This window comes from Myodes glareolus, chromosome 24 (genome assembly GCF_982192425.1).
Source record: "Myodes glareolus chromosome 24, mMyoGla1.1, whole genome shotgun sequence".
Taxonomy (NCBI): Eukaryota; Metazoa; Chordata; class Mammalia; order Rodentia; family Cricetidae; genus Myodes; species Myodes glareolus.
Window position 1 is genome coordinate 9,815,436 of NC_142049.1, and position 21,790 is coordinate 9,837,225.

At 39.6% G+C, this 21,790-nt stretch overlaps 1 protein-coding gene across 1 annotated transcript; it reads left to right on the forward strand.

Annotated features, from left to right (window-relative positions):
• Positions 1–19,307: 19,307 nt before the first annotated feature.
• On the forward strand, positions 19,308–20,267 carry LOC125401071 (olfactory receptor 5V1-like). Its single transcript, XM_048435302.3, has one exon. The coding sequence runs from the start codon at positions 19,320–19,322 to the stop codon at positions 20,265–20,267; it is 948 nt and encodes a 315-aa protein (XP_048291259.3). The 5' UTR covers positions 19,308–19,319.
• Positions 20,268–21,790: the final 1,523 nt, after the last annotated feature.

Here is a 21,790-nt window from a genome sequence, read left to right on the forward strand (position 1 = left end):
GTGGAGGTCAGAAGAAGGCATCCTATTCCCTGATGGCTGGGAGCTAACGTGTGGGTAATGGGAATCAAATCCAGAGTTCTGGAAGAGCAGCCAGGGCTCTTAACAGCTGCACCTTCTCTCCAGCTCCCCACCAGTGATACTTTTGCCTCTCTTCAGCTGAGGTGAAAGTTTAGAGCTAGATCCTACTTCATTGAGGAGAGTGGCCTTCCGTTTGTGTTTCGTTCATGCAACATGAGAAAGCTAGACAAACAGCCCTCGGTCTGCCCCTGTCTTCTGCAGGTGGACCACTGTGGACAAAATTGTCCCAACACCATGTTTGTGCCCAGATGTTTCTCCCAGAGACACACTGGAGTGCCTGCTTTCTTTCTTACCCTCTGGATCTTCCTATTTTTTTTTAAATTTTCTTTTTGCTAAGGTAGGGCTGATTTTGACATTGGCCAAAATTATAGGATAATGTTTAAAAGGAAAGAAGGAAAAGATTTTTTTCCCAAACACTTGAAAATAATTTAAATATTTAGCGTGTCTGGCAGCAAATGAGGAAATTTTATGGAATGGGAGTCACAATGTTAATATGAAAGTGCTAGTCTGGAAAATATTCAGAAATGTGAATTATATACACCCATACTGTTCCCCAAATGGAAAAGTTCCTTACCTCTGAATCTTGGTTCTCCCCATTTATGCAGAGAATATACAGTGACTCTAGTGAGACCAGTGCTCAGTGAGAAACAAAGACTTCAGAATGGCGAGTTTAATAAAATCCACCACAGCAACGGCGACTGATTTACTTGCCTCGGACCTTGGCTAATTTTGTCATTTCAGCATCTTTTAGTTTCCCCAGGTGTGGCGGGACCTCACGCGGATGCCATCAGAGATGTTATACCGCATTGAGTGTTCCTTTTTTTTTGTTTTGGTTTGAATTTTAGTATTTTATTTCATATATCCTAGCCATAAAGTCCCATATGGATTTTCATTAATTAAATTATTAATTAATTTCATTAATTAATTAATGACATGTTATCAAGTTTCAGAGATTTATTCATCAGTGTAATAAACTGCAAAAAAATCAACATGATTTCATGCATTCAGCAGTGTATTTCCTGGTTTAGGGGACAGCTGTGCGAATGGCTTTGAAAGACCTTCCTTATAAGTAGCTTTGTGGTGAGCTTCATGGTTTAGAAGTCAGGGCCTTCTTTCTTCAGTTTGCTGTAGTCCACATTCACAGAGTAGAACTTATATTGTTCACTGGGGACCGAGTTTCCAGGACGGAGCGGCAGCTGCGGCCAGGCTTTCAGCAGATTGCCCCGTGCTTAGTTTAACCGCACTGACTTCTCTTTCTCTCCAGGTTACCAATCTCCCCGATGTGGAGGCAGGCCCAGATCAATTCTTTGAGCGAGGCTCCGAAGAATAGGGCCATTTATATTTTTGCTTAGACGACTGGAAAATCCTTTTATCCTGCTTCACTGCAGAGGCTGGCCGAGCAAAACTCGGGGAATCCAAAGCCCGAAAGAGCCATCTTGTGGTCACACAAGAAAATGACTTCATCTCTTCTCCCGTGTCTTGGCCTTTTCCCCCCCCAATTAAGAATACTTTTATGTTTTTATTAGACAAAATTAACAGATTACAAAACAAATCATTTTCCAAATTACACACATCAATAAAAGAAAATAAACAAGTTAATACACAGTTCAGATGAACATTACTAAGAGTAGCCTTTTATAATTATTTCTTAAACACAGAAAAAGACCTGGTTATTCTCTACAATCTAATCAATTAGATGGGTTAATCCCGAAAAACAAACACCTTATAAAATAATTGATCATAATCCAAGCATTGCACATATTACAGATTTTTAAGTTTACTAAATTCATACATTCAGATTTTTAAAAAATAGAAACTGAATCGTTTGATTAAATTTACTTGTGATCATTGCAATCCCAGCTGTGTTTCTAGTCAGACAGCAGAGGTGGCCATAAGGAACACTGGGGGGGATCTGAAAGTGTTTCTCTACAATCATTAGCAATAACTGCTAATATAGTCATCCCTTGGTACTAGTGTGGAACTGGCTCCAGGACCCAGCGCTAAAAATGGCTGAAAATTCCCAGGTCCTTTGAAAAAGTCACACAGATTAACACTAAAAGTAATGAACGACCAGTCAGAACTTTTGGTAGCAGGAGTACACACTGAAAGAGCTGCGGGCCTCCTCTGGCTCTTGGAATTCTCAGGGATGAAAGTCTAGCGAAACAGGCGTTCAGGTACTGAGAGAATAAAACTCGAGTATGTTGCTCTGCTACACATCATGAATACTGTGGATCTGCTACAGCCTTCTAGCTCTAGACTAACAATTCAGTCATATGTCCTCCATATGTCAAATGCTATCATGAAAGAAGAGATACTAACTTTTTGGTTCCTATCTCTTCAGTAATTTAATAATACATGTTAAATAGTCTCTAATCAGTATTTCCTCCAACAGAGTTATTTCGGACAGAGTTATAGAAGCAGTATCCTAAAGAAACAATTGCAGATATTAATAACATCTGTGGAGTTGATGGAGGAAATAAGCAATGTTACATGCTGTCAAATTTGCCATACTTATAACACTGGTCAACTTAACCTTTTGTTAAATTTTAACGTCTTCCCATATAAAGACTGTAAGGTTGCACAGCTGCACTTTATCTAGAAAAATTGTTTATATCCACAAACTTTTCACATAAGTCAGCTTCACTGACTTTTATGGCTGAATCCATTTGTAATCCATGAGGGCTAATCTTGGTTGTCAACCCACTGATATCAATAATTAAATAAGAGCCAAGCAAGTGGGTACACCTGCGGAGAATTTTCATGAGTGAATCATTTGAGGTGAGCAGGCACATCCTAACTCTGGGCTGCACCTTCTGGCAGAAACCCACACAAAAGTACATGAAAAAGGAAGCATTTGCGTTTTGCCTTCTTCTTGTCATTCTTGCTGAAAAGTCATCATTCTGTGGCTGCGGCATTCATCCGCTTCCTAATTCTCATGTAGATGGAAGACCGGCAGCTCTCCAGGAATACCCCTGAACTCCAGCACCAGATGGGAACTCCTGAGATGGCCAGACTCATTGACTGAACAGCTAATGGATTCTTGAGTTTCTGGTCAAAAGATAAGCTACTGTTGGGTTCCAGGATGGCAGTCTGCACGGCACTCTAATAATCCTCCCCCACACATGCACGCACACAGGCACACACTATTCTGTTCCTTTAGAAAACCCCAATAAAACACAGCCCAGTTGATTATATGTAGGTATTATTGAATTAACTGTGGGTTACTAAAAAACGAACAAAAAGTTTTCTTCAATTAATAAATACAGTTCAGGAAAAATGAAACTACTATGTACTTACCAGAAAAGGACTTAATATATAAATACACATGTAACTATACAACTTATTGATACTCAGATAATCACAGCAAACTAATAATGCTGATCAGAGAAAATACAGATAGCAATTATTCTACCTTTTAAAGTCAATAAATTTTCTGCTATAAAGGATTCAAAACAAAGCTGAAAACATTAAATGTGCACACTACATGTGTGGAGAAGTCATGATGACCATCAAACGGGCAATGTGAGCGGGGGAGGGGAAAGCAAAAAATGAAAATTGTGAACTGTCATATTTGCTAACGCTACTTTTAAGCAAGTTATTTACCCCCTGAAAATATCAAGTTTCCATCTGTATAGTAAGGAAAATGACTATTTTACAGAATGCATATAAAGATCATAAGAGAAAGTATAGTGATATTTCATTTGTATATTAATAAATAAAGTTTGCCTGAAGATCAGAATGCAAAACAGCCCCATCAATCAATTATACCTACCAGGTAGTGGTGACACACACCTTTAATCTCAACAGCCACACTAGTTAGCCACGGAGGCCAGGCAGTGGTGGTGCACGCCTTTAATCCCAGCACTAGAGGGAAACATAAGGCAGGATGAGACAGGAACTTTCTCTTTCAGACTGAAGATTACATAGAGGTAAGAACTCTAGTGGCTTGGCTGCATTGCTTTTCTGATCTTCAGGTTGAACCCCTGTAGCTGTCCCTGGTTTTTATTATTTGTACTACATTTGGTGCCCAATGTTTGGGGTATGAATTCACAAAAATGTTGTTTGCTTGTGGCTTTTCTAGGCACTGGCACAGGCCAGAGCTGCACATGGGGTCCCAGTTCCACCCTGCTAGGCTTTCTTTTCTTTTGTCCCCAGGTCTCTGATGGAGTTTGAAAATTTCCTATTGTGGCTTCTCTGAAACAGTCCGCAGTTGCCACCCAAACTCCAGAAGCATCTGGGCTCCAAATGCCACAGGACTCACCCACCCTATGGGCTGCTGAGGCTTCTGTGTGTGTGTGTGTGTGTGTGCGCGCGTGCGTGTGTGGTTCAATGTTAGGTGCCTTTCTCAATCATTCTCCATCTTATTTTTTGAGGTAAGATTCTCACTGACCTTGGAACTCACCCATACAGCTGGATTGGCTGACCCCGAAGCCCCAAGGATCCTCCTGCCTTGGCCTCTCCAGTGCTGTAGCTACAGACACCAGTAACCACACCTGCATTTAACATGGGTGCTGAGGAACCAAACCCAGGACCTCATATTTATACAACAGGGAATTTACCGATTACACCATCTCCCCAGCCCCTGAAAAGAATTTTTCATGACTTCTCTGACTTGCCTTTACTCTCCATCTGCCTGGTATTCTCTAAGATGCAAGATCACTTTGATAGCCTAGCCAGCAGGCTACTATAGTTGACAGGACCAGTGAAGGAGCCCCCAGTAGAAGACTCTTAAGTACAATGTTCCTCATCTTTTATGATTACAATTGCTTTCTCAGTCACCAGACTGGCCTGCTAAAAGCTGAAACCCAACTGTGTAATCACAGAAATGTTTGCACCAACCTAAAGAGCTTCCACAAATGTTTTAGCACCACACTTGGCAATGCCCGTCTCCTCCAAAGTCAGATCACTGAAGGTTGGGAATGAGACAGTACTTTACCATACTTCACATTGGAAGAGTCTGCCAGGATCTGATAGCCAACCCTGACTGAGGCACCAGAAGTATTAGAGATCAACTCATGAAGGAAAGTTCTCTGTTGGGATAATACAGTCATGATGGATCAAACTGTGTAAAATGGGCAGTTACTTAAAGGTCTCCATCTCCTCTATGGAGAATTCACTCTCAAGAATACTGAAAGGGCTGCAAGAACTAGAAAGGATTGATCTTGCATTATTAACATGCAGCAACCTTCCTTACCCTTTCTGGTTAACTTCGGTATATAGTGCACTTTATCAGGTATGAGCACACCTACTCTGGTGTTGCTTTTTTAAGCTTCCTCTTGCCGGGTATATGGTCTCTGATACACTCATTTTCAGTCCAGTGTGTCTTTGCCAGTGAGATGTATTTCTCACAGGCAACTATTAATTGCATCTTGTTTGTATTTTCAGCCAGCCAGTAGTGTCTTTTAATTGGGAAGTAGAGACTATATACAATTACTGCTATTACTGAGAACACTTTGTGGTCTACTAGAACTCTGTTGATTGTTTATTGGTTCTTTCAGGAGTTCTTGTTTTGGTTTGGTTTTTTGTGCCCCCATGTATATTAGGGATTTTCGGGTTTCAGGGTAGGACATATTGTTTTTATCTATTTTTTTTTTGGTTCATCTACTCTTTCTATGCACACGCTTCCCTGTGCTTTTGTGACTGAGACTGTGTGTTGTCATCTGTGTGTGTTGCTTGTGGGAGTATCTTCCACACTGCTGGCTTGGTTGTCATGAATGGTTTTACTGATTCTTAAAGGTTTCAATTTCTCCTATTCTAAAGGATAATTTTTTTGGCATAGTATTCTTGAATGGTTTTTAGAGGTTGTGATTTTAAATCCATACTCAGCACAGAGGAAACTTTATATTTATGTGAATCACATACCCACTTATTTATTTATTGTTGTTTATTTCCCTGGTCACATACTCAGCACAGAGGAAACTTTATATTATGTGAATCACATACCCACTTATTTATTTATTGTTGTTTATTTCCCTGATCAGTCTACTAGTAAGTATATTCTTAGCTCCAGAACACATTAAATTTGTTAAGTATCAAAGTTTCTACCCAAATTAATTATATAAAATTATGCTGTGTGGAGGACCGCAACCACATACTCCATTACAAGATGGCGCTGGCATCCGGTTTCACCGCCAGGTGAACGCACATGTGCTTGGTAACTTCCCACTGCTGTCCCTGCCTACTCCCAAGGCATCATCTGGGATAATGGGCAGTGGACCAATCCAAGAGTGACACGTCCGAAGCGAGGACTGTTTCCTACATAAGGGATGGGTTCCTTCATTCTGGGTCTCCACCATGTAAGCTTATGCTCTCTCTCTCTCAAGACGCATTAAAGCTTTTTCTGCAAAAGGATCCTAGTGTCCCGCGTGGTTCTTGCGGGAGAGATGGTAGCGCTGGGCATCTGGTGCTGAAAAGCCCGGGACGCTGGGAAACTCTGACCACTGCTTGCACCGCTGGAGACCCCTTGGACACAAAGAGGATTCAGAACTGCAGGTCTGCATGCTCAGAGAGGTATGACTATTCCTGGATTTTTCGGTTTTGGGCTTGACTTGTTTCCGCATTGGGAAGGTTTCGTAGAGGCCTTGGTACTTCTTTTAGCAGTTCTCTTATTTTTCACCAGAAATTGCTTAAAAGATAAATCCTGCCAGGCGGTTGTTGCAAAAGCGGAGGAAGTCCAGGATAGCATATCAGAAACTGAGTGCAGTGAGAGGTTAGGTGCGCGCAAGAAAAGGACAGTCCCAGATAAGGAAAAAGGATCCCCTGGTGGTTCTAAGAAAATAAGAATGGGGGAGAAGACTGACCTACAAGGTCAAAAGCTTTCTGTTACCAACAACAAGATTATGTTGTTTGTGTTGTCTTTTGTGTACTGGACGGGAGAAAGATATTTAAACTTAGGAACTGCTAAGAAAGGTATTTTGAATTTAAAATATGGGCCTAAGGATTTGATGTTTTGGAAAAGAGGTTCTGTTTTCATCTCCACAGAAAATGAGAGCCTAAGGATTTACTTGAGATTTATGTGGTTTGAATCACTGAGACCTCCCGAAATGTTGGTTAGTAAATACCCCTAAAATGCAACGTACCAATTCAGCAGGAAGTATCCAGAGAGACTAACAACGCCCAAATTCCCTAAAAGATTGTTTAAATGGGGTCTTTTCAATGGTTGCAGAGCAGCAGGCCTGCTTCTCTGAGTTCTGCTTTACTCCATGCACCAGTTTGGACTCAGAATAAATGGAGCTGCGGCTAAAAGGCAGCTGGAGCAGAGCTTTGCTAGGTGGCTGTGGTAAAAGGCACATTGCCCCAGCCCAGTCGGTGCCTAGCCTGGCGGATGCCACAACAATGCAATGTGCCTGGAGCTGTGAGGGGCTCTGAGGCTGGAATGGCTTCTACTCCACTTGGCTAAGCTGAACTGTGCTGACTTCAGGAAGGACTGGTCGTAATTATCATAATAAAAGCGCAATCAAGGTTTAGCTGCAATAAACAGGCAGTACTTAAGTTTTTAAAAACTGCTTAGCATTTTAAGAACTCATGTCTTCCTGAAAGATTGCTGTATATACACTTGGTTTATCTAATGTTTCAGGATCCGCAGGGAGGTAGATGCGAAAAACCCTTGGATTTTTAAGGTGATAGGGTCATTGGCTAAATCTGTAACTATGGCGCCCTTCCCATCTGCCCCGTGAGCTGTAGCGGCTCCGGCACGGACTTTGAGATGTCGCTGGCCTGTGCCGCCTTGGTTACTGGTCCGGGTGTCAGCTCCCGCCACACTCTCCACCAACACAGCCGTGGAGAGCAAGGCCAGCCCCGCTGGGAAAGCAGTAAAACCCGGGATGGGGCCACCACTACGGAAACAGGCTCCATAGCGATACAAGCCGAAAACTGGCAGAGCAATGTGGACCCAGCACGGCTTCCCTAAAGGGGGGTTGTTTAACGGGGTTTATGCCTGCCGAGTGCGGCCTAGGGGAAAAAAAGCCCATAGTTTCCAACACACCTCTGGTAGACTTCTTGATGCAACTGGAGAATTGTGCCCCTGCAATCCCAGATACAATGACTGATTATTAAGCAATTGTCTAATTATCTTCTAGGTAATTGGACTGGAAAACTTGATGAGGAAGTAACAAGAATGACCCTCTAAACAGTGACAAGGGCATGGCCTATACCGATACCAGTTCTTGTTAAAAACAAAAAAAGGGGGAATAATGAAGGAGTTGCCCCAAACGCCAAGAGTGGCCATTGCCATGGCTCTGTTCACTATAAATTTTTTAAGTTTGGATGATAATGGCCAAAATGCTGCAACACGACATTGTTCGGATCCGCAGCGGCCCAAGGATTTGGTTAAATGGAAAGATGTGTTTTCTAATGAATGGAAAGGCCCGGATCCCATTCTATTAAGATCCAGGGGGAGCTGTTTGTGTGTTCCCACAGGATCAGGAAAACCCATTCTGGGTGCCAGAGAGACTGACCTGAACGGTGAAAAGTGACCCACAACATGCGGACTCACTTGAAGATTTGGCTTCTGTTCCTCCTGCCATTTTGCAGATGGATGACAATGGTTATGATGGAGCAGCGATGGGGGATACTCTCAGCCTTCCCGAAGCCAACACCAGTCAGCCATAGAGTGGTGGTGTTTCCTCGGTTTTTTACAACCAATAAGACTCTGGGGCTCCCCTACCTTCCTAGAGATGATTTATAAGCTTAGCCGAAGGATTCCAGTCCTGGGCTGTGTCCTTCATCTCCTACTTCAAAGAATGGGTGTGGGTGGGAATGTTTGGAGCAGCCCTATGCTGTGGAATAGTGTTTCTCCTCTGGATGGTCTGCTGATTCAAATCCCAAAGTCGTAGGGACAAAGTGGTTATTGCACAAGCGCTGGCTGCCCTGGAACAGGGAGCCTCTACTGATATGTGGTTATCTATGTTGAAGCAGTAAGGTTTATGCCAACCCGCTCCTACACCCCTAGGACAGTGGTCCATTGCACAGGGTGGAGTGCTTGGCCTAGCTAGCCCTGAAGGTTGTCAAGCTGAAGAGCATCGCACAGAGAATGGCCCTCTCTGAGAGATATGTCACCCTGCATAAGGGTTTCCTGCCGTATATTCCCTTTCCCAGAAAAATGGCAGAGGGCAGGCCGGATAAGTTCCAGGTGTCATGAACCTAGGGGCAGATTCCGTGCAAACCCATCATAATGTTTCCACTTTGGGAAGTGCGACCTCTATCTTTGCCTTCTGAGGGAGTTGCCTTTCTGCAAAGAAGTAAAAAAGGGGGAGATGTGGAGGACCGCAACCACATACTCCATTACAAGATGGCGCTGGCATCCGGTTTCACCGCCAGGTGAACGCACATGTGCTTGGTAAATTCCCACTGCTGTCCCTGCCTACTCCCAAGGCATCATCTGGGATAATGGGCAGCGGACCAATCCAAGAGTGACACGTCCGAAGCGAGGACTGTTTCCTACATAAGGGATGGGTTCCCTCATTCTGGGTCTCTGCCATGTAAGCTTATGCTCTCTCTCTCTCAAGACGCATTAAAGCTTTTTCTGCAGAAGGATCCTAGTGTCCCGCGTGGTTCTTGCGGGCGAGATGGTAGCGCGGGGCAATGCTGTGTTTATCTAAGCCTAAATGGTTCTCTTTTCTATTAGAAACCTGCAACACATCTTAATAAATACAACACATCTGAAACTTAATAAATACACTAATTGCTGACACATTTAGAGTAATTTACAATGATGCCTTCTTCCCATATTTCACTTCCACTAAGCAACTGCTGTTGGTAGCAGGATGAAAACTACTACAGAACATGCTCACAACCCAGGGAAGATACTTTCAAACCTAGTACAAAGTATTCAGGCCTTTAAAAATCTCACCTATGAATTACTGTCTAGGAAGTAATTTTATCTCCATATTAAAAAAAACCCCAAGAGGACTTGCTTTTATACACAGTACCCACCCAAAACCACCAAAGTATGATTTCTCTAAACCTTATAAATAAACTCCTAAATAAAAGAGTCCTAAATGCTACTATCAGAAGTGTCATTTCTTCAAAAGTATTATCAAATCTTCTTGCTCAAAGGAATTATACTTGAAAAGAAATAACACCCTTTGTTGATATAGTGCTTTTCCAGCTGAAAAGCATTCGCTGAAAACCACTTGCAGGAACTTAGAGAAATGGCTCAGCAGTTAACAGCAATTGTTGCTCTTCCCAAGGAAAGGTTCAGCACCCAAATGAAATAGAATCTTCTGTTTCCAGATCTCACAGGACAGTGTCTTTTTGTCTTTGTAAATGCTTTTCTTTCAGCAAAGAAGTTGGCCACCCTCATTGTTTTTAACCTCGAGGTGACTCTCATCCATACATTATATATTAACCTTTCTATAACTACCCAAGTTACACACACAAGGCTGACTGTGGATCACTGTGCTCTAGAGAAGCAGGTGCCCTGTTCTGGCACGGGTCTGATAGCTTCTGATGCTCTTTATATCTGCCTTCCTCAGCTTTGTACTGTGAGTGCAGTCAATGGCCAACAGGTGAAAATCCCATCCTCTGATCCTCTAAGCAAAGCACAGCTTTTAGGAACTTCAATAAAAAGGCGCTAGCAGGGAAGAGCAGCTGAAGGCCAGGACTCAATTAGTCCCAATGTTCCAGATGTCCCATGGCTTCAGAAATTTGATAAAAATATTTCCGCCATTTTGTCTGAGAGGTCCTTGGAGCCAGGCAAGAGGTTCCTGCTCTTGTGCTGAGAGGCTCCAGACAGATGAGGGAGTGGCCCCGTGGTCCCGGGGAACTGAGTACAGGCTCCCTCCAACTCCCTAAGCTTTTCTGGCCATCCAGTGGGGTGCTTCCTGGCTGCTGACTCTCCTTAGAACATTCCAGCCTGCCCCCAAGCACCTCTTTTCATCTGCGAGGTCCTTGGATCCCCCAACTCAGCCTGCCCCATGGCTGAGAGGTTGGGGAGCCAGTGAGAGTGTCCTTGCTGCTGGAGATTCTTTGTACCGCCCCACCCTGCATCCCAAGCCCACCTTTTCGTCTGTGAGGTCCTTGGAGCCAGACAAGAGGTCTCTGCTCCCGTGCTGAGAGGATCCAGATAGGAAGGAATGGGCAGGTGCCAATGCAAGAATTCCTCCAACAACCTGAAAAGCAACATGATAACACCAGAATTCAGTGAACATGAAACAGGAAGACTTGAACACCCTAACCCAGAAGAGGTAGAAGAAATCGACTTTAAATGTAACTTTATGAAAAATTATCGAGACCCTTAAACAGGAAGTGAAAAACTTCTTTAAAGAAATGGAAGATAAGACAAACAAAAAGTGAGAAGATATTAATAAATCCCTCAGAGATCTCCAAGAAAACCAAAAAAAAAAAAAAAAAGCAATCAACAGGTAAAGGAAACAGTTCAAGACTCGAAAACCGAAATGGAGAGTAATGAAGAAAACACAAGCCAAGAGATGGCTGGATATGGAAAATCTGGGTAAACAAACAGGAACTACAGAGACAAGTATCCATTCTCTTAGCCTGTGTCTTTTTATAGGTGAATTGAGTCCATTGATAGTAATCGATATTAACCCTCAGTGGTTGTTAAACTAGTCCCTCTGAATGTAGTTGACAGTTGCATGGCTGGGACAGACTGAGGGGCCACTGGCAGTGGCACCAGGATTTATCCCTACTGCATGTACTGGCTTTTGGGGATCCGAATCTCTTTGGATGTATACCTTGCTCAGCCAAGTTATAGAAATCAGGGCCTTGGACCTTCCACAAAGCAATGTGCCTTACCCACTCTTAGGATTGGATGGGGGTGGGGTGGGAGGGTGTGTGCAGGGAATGGGAAGAGGGGAGGAGAGGAGGGAGTGGGAATTTGGATTGTTTTTTTTTTTTTTAAAAATCTAAGAAGTGCTCACATAAAGAAAATGGAGAAAGCTCACATTAGAGACTTAACAGCACACCTGAAAGCTCTAGAAAAAAAAGAAGCAGACTCATCCAGGAGGAGTAGAAGATTGGAAATAATCAAACTGAGGGCTGAAATCAGCAAAATTGAAACACAGAAAACAGTCCAAAGGATCAATGAAACAAAGAACTGGTTCTTTGACAAAATCAACAAGATTGACAAACTCCTATCCAAACTAATCAAAAGGTAGGGAGAGAATACTCAAATTAACAAGATCAGAAATGAAAATGGGGTCATAACAACAGACACTGAGGAAATTCAGAGAATCATTAGGTTTTACTACAAAAGCCTGTATGAAACAAAATTGAAAAGTATAAAAAATGGACATTTTAAGATAAATACCACATACAAAAATTAAACCAAGACCAGGTGAACAATTTAAATAGACCTATAAGTCGTGAAGAAATTGAAGATGTCATCAAAAACCTCCCAACCAAAAGAAGCCCAGGGCCAGATGGTTTTAATGCAGAATTTTACCAGAACTTCCAAGAAGAGCTAATACCTCTACTCCTTAATGTGTTCCACATAATAGAAACAGAAGAGTCATTGTCAAACTCTTTTTATGAAGCTACAGTTACCTTGATACCAAAACCACACAAAGACTCAATCAAGAAAGAGAATTACATAACAGTCTCACTCATGAACATTGATGCAAAAATTCTCAATAAAATACTGACAAACCGAACCTAAGAACACATTAAAAAAAATCATCCATTATAATCAAGTAGGCTTCATCCCAGAGATGTAGGGCTGGTTCAACATATGAAAATCTAGCAATGTAATCTATCATATAAATAAACTGAAAGAAAAAAAACCCATATGATAATTTCATTAGATGCTGAAAAAGCATTTGACAAAATTCAACACCCCTTTATGATAAAGGTCTTGGAGAGATTAGGGATACAAGAATCATATCTAAATATAATAAAGGTAATATAATTTGATGGCAGCTAACATCAAATTAAATGAAGAGAAACTCAAAGCGATTCCACTAAAGTCAGGAACAAGACAAGGCTGTCCACTCTCTCCATATCTCTTCAATATAGTGCTTGAAGTTCTAGCAATAGCAATAAGACAACATAAGGAGATCAAGGGGATTTAAATTGGAAAGGCAGAATTCAAACTTTTGTTATTTGCAGATGATATGATAGTGTACATCAGTGACCCCAAAAACTCTACCAGAGAACTCCTACAGCTGATAAATACTTTCAGTGATGTGGCAGGATACAAGATCAACGCAAAAAATTCAGTAGCCCTCCTATACACAAAGGATAAAGAAGCAGAGAGGGAAATCAGAAAAGCATCACCTTTCACGATAGCCACAGATAGCATAAAGTATCTTGGGGTAACTCTAACCAAGGAAGTGAAAGACCTATTTGACAGGAACTTTAAGTCTTTGAAGAAAGAAATTGAAGAGTATAACAGAAAATTGAAACATCTCCCATGCTCTTGAATTGGTAGGAAAAACGTAGTAAAAATGGAAATCCTACCAAAGGTGATCTATGGATTCAATGCAATCCCCATCAAAATCCCAACAAAATTCTTCACAGACCTCGAGAGAACAATAATCAACTTTATATGGAAAAACAAAAACAAAAACAAAACCCAGGATAGCCAAAGCAATCTTATACAATAAAGGAACTGCCAGAGGCATTACCATCCCTGACATCAAACTCTATTACAGAGGTACAGTAATGAAAACACCTTGGTATTGGCATAAAAAGAGAGATGTTGACAATGGAATCGAATTGAAGACCTGGATAATAATCCACAAACCTACGAACACCTGATTTTTGACAAAGAAGCTAAAATTATACAATGGAAGAAAGAAAGCATCTTTAACAAATGGTTCTGGCATAACTGGATGTCAACCTGTAGAAGAATGAAAATAGATCTATATCTAACACCATACACAAAACTCAAGTCCAAATGGATTAACGACCTCAATATAAATCTGACCACACTGAACCTGAGAGAAGAGAAAGTGGGAAGTAGCTTGCAACACATGAGCACAGGAGACCACTTCCTATGTACAACCCCAGTAGCACAGACAACAAGAGCAGCAATGAATAAATGGGACCTCCTGAAACTGAGAAACTTCTGTAAAACAAAGGACACAGTCATTAAGACAAAAAGGCAACCTACTGAATGGGAGAAGATCTTTATCAACCCCACATCAGACAAAGGTCTGATCTCCAAAATATATAAAGAACTCAGGAAACTAAACATTAAAATTCTAAATAACCCAATTAAAAACTGGAGTACTGAACTGAACAGAGAATTCTCAACAGAAGAATTTCAAATGACCAAAAGATACTTAAGGACATGTTCAACTTCCTTAGCTATCAGGGAAATGCAAATCAAAACAACTTTGAGATACAATCTTATACCTGTCAGAATGACTAAAATCAAAAACACCAATGACACCTTATGCTAGAGAGGATGTGGAGTAAGGAGAACACTCATCCATTGCTGGTGGGAATGAAAATTTGTGCAACCACTTTGGAAATCAGTGTGGCGGTTTCTCAGAAAATTGGGAATCAGCCTACCTCAGGATCCAGCAACACCACTCTTGGGAATATACCCAAGAGATACCTAATCATACCACAAAAGCATTTGTTTATGTTCATAGCAGCATTATTTGTAAGAACCAGAACCTAGAAACAACCTAGATGTCCCTCAATGGAAGAATGGATAAAGAAGGTGTGGTGCATCTACACATTACAGTACTACTCAGCGGTAAAAAGCAATGGCATCTTGAATTTTCATGCAAATGGATGGAAGTAGAAAACACTATCCTGAGTGAGATAACCCAGACCCCAAAATATGAATGTGGTATGTACTCACTTATTAGTGGATTCTAGCTATAAACAAAAGACATTGAGCCTATAGCTCACGATCCTAGAGTAGCTAAACAATAAGGTGAACCCAAAGGAAACATATATAGATTCTCCTGGAAACTGGAAGCAGACAAGATCGCTAGGTAAAAGCTGGGAGTATAGGAATGGGAATGAGGTGAGGGGAAGGGGAGAGGGGAAGATAGAGGGAAGAAGGGGACACTTGGGGAAAGCTTGGGGGAGTGGGATGCTTGAGATGGATGAAGAACAGATATTGGAGCAGGAAAGGAGATATCGTAATTGAGGAAGTCATTTTGGGGTTGGCAAGAGGCTTGGCTTTGGAGGGGTACCCAGGAGTCCACGGGGATGATCCCAGTTAGGACCCTGGGCAGTGGAGGAGATGGTGCCTGAACTGGCCTTGTCCCATAGTCAGACTGATGACTATCTTGAGTATCACCATAGAACCTTCGTCTGCTGACAGATGGAGATAGGGACAGAGACCCACAATGGAGCACTGGACTGAGCTCCCAAAGTCCAGTTGAAGAGTGGAAGGAGGAAGAACATGGGCAAGAAAGTCAGGACAATGAGGGGTTGGTCCATTCACTGAGACAGTGTGCCTGATCTAATGGGAGCTCACCAAATCCATCTGGACTGGGACTGAACGAGCATGAGATCAAACTGGACTCTCTGAATGTGGCTGACAATTGGGGCAGACTGAGAAGCCAATGATAATGGCACTGGGATTTGTCTCGACTGCATGTACTGGCTTTTTGGGATCCTAGTCTATTTGGATGCATACCTTCCTAAGCCTGGATGGAGTGGGGAGGGCCTTCGACTTCCCACAGGGCAGGGTATTTTGCCCTCTCTCAGGACTGGAGGGAGAATAGAGGGAGGTTGTGGGGGGAAGTGGGCGGGAAATGGGAGGAGGCGAAGAAGTAGAAATTTTGATTGGTATTATTTATAAAGTAATGAAAAAATAAAAAAGAAAGTATAATCTGTAATGTTTTCTTTTACTATTGCATAAGAAACTCTACAAAGAGAAAAACCATTTCTTTTGTAAATGACAAATTTATACACTTTTCTACTTACTCGGTTTTTTTAATGCTGCACTATAAAACTCAATCTGAGGAAGAAATTATTTATGATATTAGAACTTTCTTAAGTCTTTAAAATGCACACAAAAAGAAACCATTTGTATAATACCTATTTTGAACAAAAGTTTTTATACCTAGTTAGGGGTTGAGTTGGTTGGTTTTATTTTTTTTTAAATAAAGAAAGTTAAAATGTAAAAAAATTTGGGATGATATGTTTATTGAAAGATGTTTGTGGTGACAAAAAGTCACTTACTATCACCAATGTATTTCTTGCTTTGGTTTGGCCACGTGATTACTACAACTCATTTTGTCTTGCCATACCCGATGAGTAAGTCCAACTTTTTATATCAGGAAAAGTCATTGTTTCCTGCAGAAGAAACTCTTGAAAATGACAACATAAATCTTACACCACACAATTAGCATTGTCCAAGTTCCTTCCAGGTGGGACAGTTCCATGAACAAGGAACAAAAATGGCACTCATGTAATGTAGAATTATAATAAAACTTTCATTAAATTGATTATCTGTGTGTCCCTATTACTAAGTTGTAGTAATGTGGTTATTATCTCTAGAGTTCTTGTTATTTTACATCCCGAAGGGGACAGTGGGAATAATATAAATTATGGACTAACCCCTTGTGTGAGTCCTAAGAAAAACTGTTGATTTCATTTTTGTCTACTGATATAATTTGTTGCTGTATAGCTTGATTTTTCTTGCTGAAACTATTTATTGGTAATATATTTTAATTTAATATGAATACAATATTTTACTGCTATTGATAGATAATGCCAATAATATACAGTCCTAAAGGTGCCATGATTTATGCTATATATGCTCTATTTTTTACTAAATTCTATCTCCTTATATTTTTCTATATGGCAGAAATTTGATTATTCTAAAAAGAAAAAAATCTTCCTGTGTAGTAATTTTTGAATCCACCATATGAAATGTTGTATGTCAGAAATGGTAAGAAAGTCTATGTAATTTCTAGTAGAAATGTAATGCTTTCTGTACTGCCTTTTCATTATTTCCCACCTGCTTGTTTATAATTTCCAGTTATATCACATAACCATAAAATACACTTGAAGAGATTATATTAAATAAAGCTTTCCTAAATCTCTGGTCTAGAAACTACTGATACCTACATAAGATTCTAAAATCTGTTTCTGATAATTGTTCTTGATAAAATCTTTTATTTTAATTACATCACAAGTTGTTAATAAATTATGTTGATATTAGAATAAAATGGTTGATAAGTATATGAAGCCTTTGCATGTGAGTAAATCTTGTATTCTGTATAGCTAGGACTATTAGTTTCATAGAATACATTGAAACGGTAGTGCACAAAATTAAGAAAAATGTTACTGGGTTTTGTTGTTTATATATTGATTCTATAATCTTAATAATAGGGTATATTTACCAACCAGAATGTTCTAAAGTATATTTCTTATAGTTTATTTTTAAAGAGCCAAATTTCTGTGAGAAAAACTGAGTTAGTAGATAAGTAAACATTTATTCTTGAAGATGTTGCTATTGCAAAAAAGAGCCCTATTTTGCTTTCATCTCTTTTATATTTGAAAGATTAACACATAGAATAAAATTTGAGCAGTCCATTGGGCTTCTAAAATTCAAAACCCTAATAATTGATATGATTCATTTTGTTTCTATCATTGCCATTGTTTTTCATTCAGGAACACCCTTCATCAACTTCATAATGACATACACATATTTTGTAAATATTTTAATAGTTTTCTTTGATGTATTTCTAGATTTGAAGTGACTGGCAATAGAAGTTTATTTACTCTGAAATATGTTCCGAATTTGTTGTTGCTTGAGGAATGAGAAGGAGCACACCACAGTCCTATCTCTTTTACTTTTATTTTGAAACAGGGCCTTGCTTTGTACTTTCGGGTGGCCACAAATTCACAATTCTCTGGTCTTAGTTTGCTAAATGTAGGGATGTATTATATGGGGGAAAGAAGAAAAAAAACCTTTGTACATTTTGCGGATAAAATCACTATGTATCATTTATATTATTTTTCTGTGAATTTTAACTTACTGAAGAAAGTATTCACTGTTTTGATGAAGCAAAATAAATAGGAGTAGGATTATAAGTTGTAAAATTTCATTTTATTTTCTAACCAGTTTTTCTATGAATTCTCAATATGTGATGTTGTACAAAAATGTTTTCAAGAACCACAAGGCAAATAAAATGCTAATTTTTGACTTTTGACTAACTTCCCCCAAACAGTCTGCTTAACATATTTATTATGCATGCATGAATGAAAATGTTATTGCTTATATCTTAAAGATGTGGTGTTAAAGTTATAGAAGCATTTCTACATTTATTTTTTCCAAGTCGAATATATGAGTCATTCATACGTTTCTGATTCCATTGTTGATGTTATTGCCCATAAATTCGAAGTTTTATCTACCAATGAATATATGTTTATATAATATGATAATTATGTAATAGAAAATATGAAGTAGGCAATTGTGTAATGGATTAATTCTAACTTAATTTAGACTAAATTAATATGTAGTGACATACACATTAAAATAAACCTTGACAAAATGAATCAAAAGTTTAAGGTAATTTGAAAAATAAATCAACATTTAATTAATTATGAAATAAAATAACCTAAAGATTCTTCTATGATTAATTAAAAGATGAATTTTCAAGGTCTCTTTAGTTACTCAGTGAATTTTCTCCTGATATGGGATGGGGATTTTTATTATATTCAGAAAAAATATGGATACCCAGAAGATACAGCCACTAAGGAAATCCAGAGCATGTTTACAAATCATAAGGATATATTTACTACACCAAACTTACAAAGGTAAAAGAAATGAATAATTTTCTTGATAGTACCATTTACCAAAGTTAAATCAAGATGAGATAAACAATTTAAATGTACCCATAACTCCGACTGAATTAGAAGAATTTTCTAACCTCCACCCCCCAAAAGGTCAACGATTAGATGCTTTTAGCACAGAATTCTACCAGAATTTCAAAGACTAGTTAAAGTAAATGCTAACACCCCTCAAAGTATTCCACAAAAAACCCCAGAAGAAACACAGACAAATTCATTTTTTGAGGCCACAGTTACTGTGGTACTAAAACCGTATAAAGACTCAACAAAATAAAGAATTACAGACCAATTTCCCATATGAACATAGATACAAAAATACTCAATGATATACTTGCAAAACAAATCCAAAAACATCTACCATGGTGAGACAATAGTATACGATAGAGGTAAGACAATTCTTCCACCACATTCTGCTGTGTTCCCATTTTCTCAGCACCAGGATCTCTGATTTATCACTTGAATATTCATTCTTTGCTTTCATTTCCTTAGAAACATCGCTGTGGACAGAGAAGATGGATGTACACAATCTTACCACAGTGACTCAGTTCATTCTCATAGGGCTCTCTGATCTCCCTGAGGTGCGTTATCCCCTCTTTGTGACCTTTGTCATCATCTATCAGATGACTTTGCTGGGAAATGGGGCCATCCTCTTGGCCATAGTGACTGGGAGAAAGCTTCAGATTCCCATGTATTATCTGTTAGCAAATCTGTCCGTTCTAGACATATTTTGCCCATCAGCCACTGTCCCCAAAATGCTCAAGAATCTCTTGACTGAAGATCACAGCATTTCCTTTGTTGGATGTGCTTTGCAGCTCTATTTCCTGGTGGCCCTAGTTGGGACTGAAGTTTTCTTGCTGGCTGTGATGGCTTATGATCGGTATGTGGCCATATGCTTCCCTCTGCGTTATTCCCTCATCATGACCAAGGTTCGCTGTGTGCAGATGTTGGTGGGGACCTGGGCAGCTGGGTTTCTCAACTCGTTCATCCACACAATGTCCACCTTTAGCCTGTCTTTCTGCAAGTCCAATCGAATTAACCAGTACTACTGTGATATCCCCCCTGTGGTGGCCCTGTCCTGCTCATCCACCTACGTGGCAGAAATGCTTGTTTTAGTGGTAGGAGGAATTTTTGGTGTTGGTGCTTTTCTGATCACTTTGATCTCCTACATATACATCGTGTCCACCATCCTAAAAATCCAGTCAGCGGAAGGGAAGCGCAAAGCCTTCTCTACCTGTGTTTCCCATCTTCTTGTAGTCTTCTTGTTCTATGGCACAGCCATATTTACATATATCCGCCCGTTCTCCAGTCAACACTCTCCTGCCAGAGACAGACTCATCTCCATGCTGTATGGGGTCATTACCCCCATGTTAAACCCCATTATCTACAGCCTGAGAAACACAGAAGTCAAAGGAGCACTCAGAAAAGTTTTACCTCTTAGAATATGTTCACAGAAAACATGATTTCAGAGTCTCTCAAACTCTTTTTAGAATCAATATGCAGAAACAGGTAGCAAAGTACTAAAACCAATGTATGTAAAGAAAGAAATTGATAATAAACATGTATTTAAAATTCACATATCATTATGTACATCTTTGTATCCACTTTAATGTTTGTAAATGCAAAATAAAATTATTTGAGGCTGAATAGGATTAGTGGGTTATTTGAAGTAACTGTATCTATTGTCTTATCTGTATCTACAGCTATATCCACACAAACGCCTATAATTATGTTTACATATACCTATGTTCCTGGTTTCTTGTTTCTAGTCTGCCTTTATTCATGTAGTAATAGATCTTCATTATTTTTCTATTGTGTTTTGTTACATTTAAAAGCCTTTTATATATGACTGCGAGGGCCTTGCCTGTTTGTTTACGTGCACACCATGTGCATGCTTCATGCTCATAGTGTCCATAAAAGGATGCTGGATTTCCTGGAACTGGAGTTATGGAGAATAGTATGTCACCATGTGGATGTTGGAGACGAAATCTTAGTCCTGTTTAAGAGCAGCAAGTGCTTTTAACTTCTGAAATATTTCTTCCACTATTAATTTTATTATTTTTTATTTTAAATATTGGTTTATTTTTTGGTATTTGGGTGTTTTGTCTACACATATATCTGTGCACCATATGTATTCAGTGACTGTGGAGGCCACATGAAAATATTATATTCCTAGGAACAGGAGTTTAGGATGGTTTTAGGTCATTATCTGTGTGGTGGGAATTAAACATGGGTCTTCTGGACGAATAGTTGGTATTCTTAATCTTTGCGCCATCTCCTAAAAACTCCATAATTTATTTTAAGTGACAAATTATTATAAACATTTAAGGAGTCAAATTGGATTTATTGTTTATAAACACTGAATAATAACCATGTTAGCTAACATCTTCCTTTCCTCAAATATCTATCATTTTGTGGTGAGAATTCTTGGAAATTTTCTTTTTTCTCCCTAAGTAATGCATGTTTGATAATATTTATTATATTCAACATACTATTGAAATACCATTCATAGGTGAAAATATTATTTATTCTGATATGCTGTGCATCTCTGAATGCATAAAATGACCAAAGGAGGAGACACCCAAGGCTGAAAGCCAGGAAGCAGTTTTATTTTATTCATAGGAAAAGCCCATGGGGCACTACTCATAACACCAAGGCCCAAGTTCAGCCAAGAAGATCATTTTATTCCTCTTTTCCCCCTGCTCTTGCTTCCTGACACAGCAACCCATGTGTATTTCGTGCATATAATTTGAGCGGCTATAGTAAATGCAGTTAAAGTTTTCTAATCTCCCCCAAAAGTAGAAAAATGTCCTCAAACAGTACCAATTATCAAAAGTTCTTTTTAGTACAGAGTTGGGAGGGGAGGATTTTTGTTATAGATAAGGCAGTGAGGGACTTTAATAAAGAGTACTGGCTAGCCTGATGTAGATGTCTCCTTTATGCTTTCAGATCCTTCAACAGCAAATTCTCTTTTGTCTTCACACTC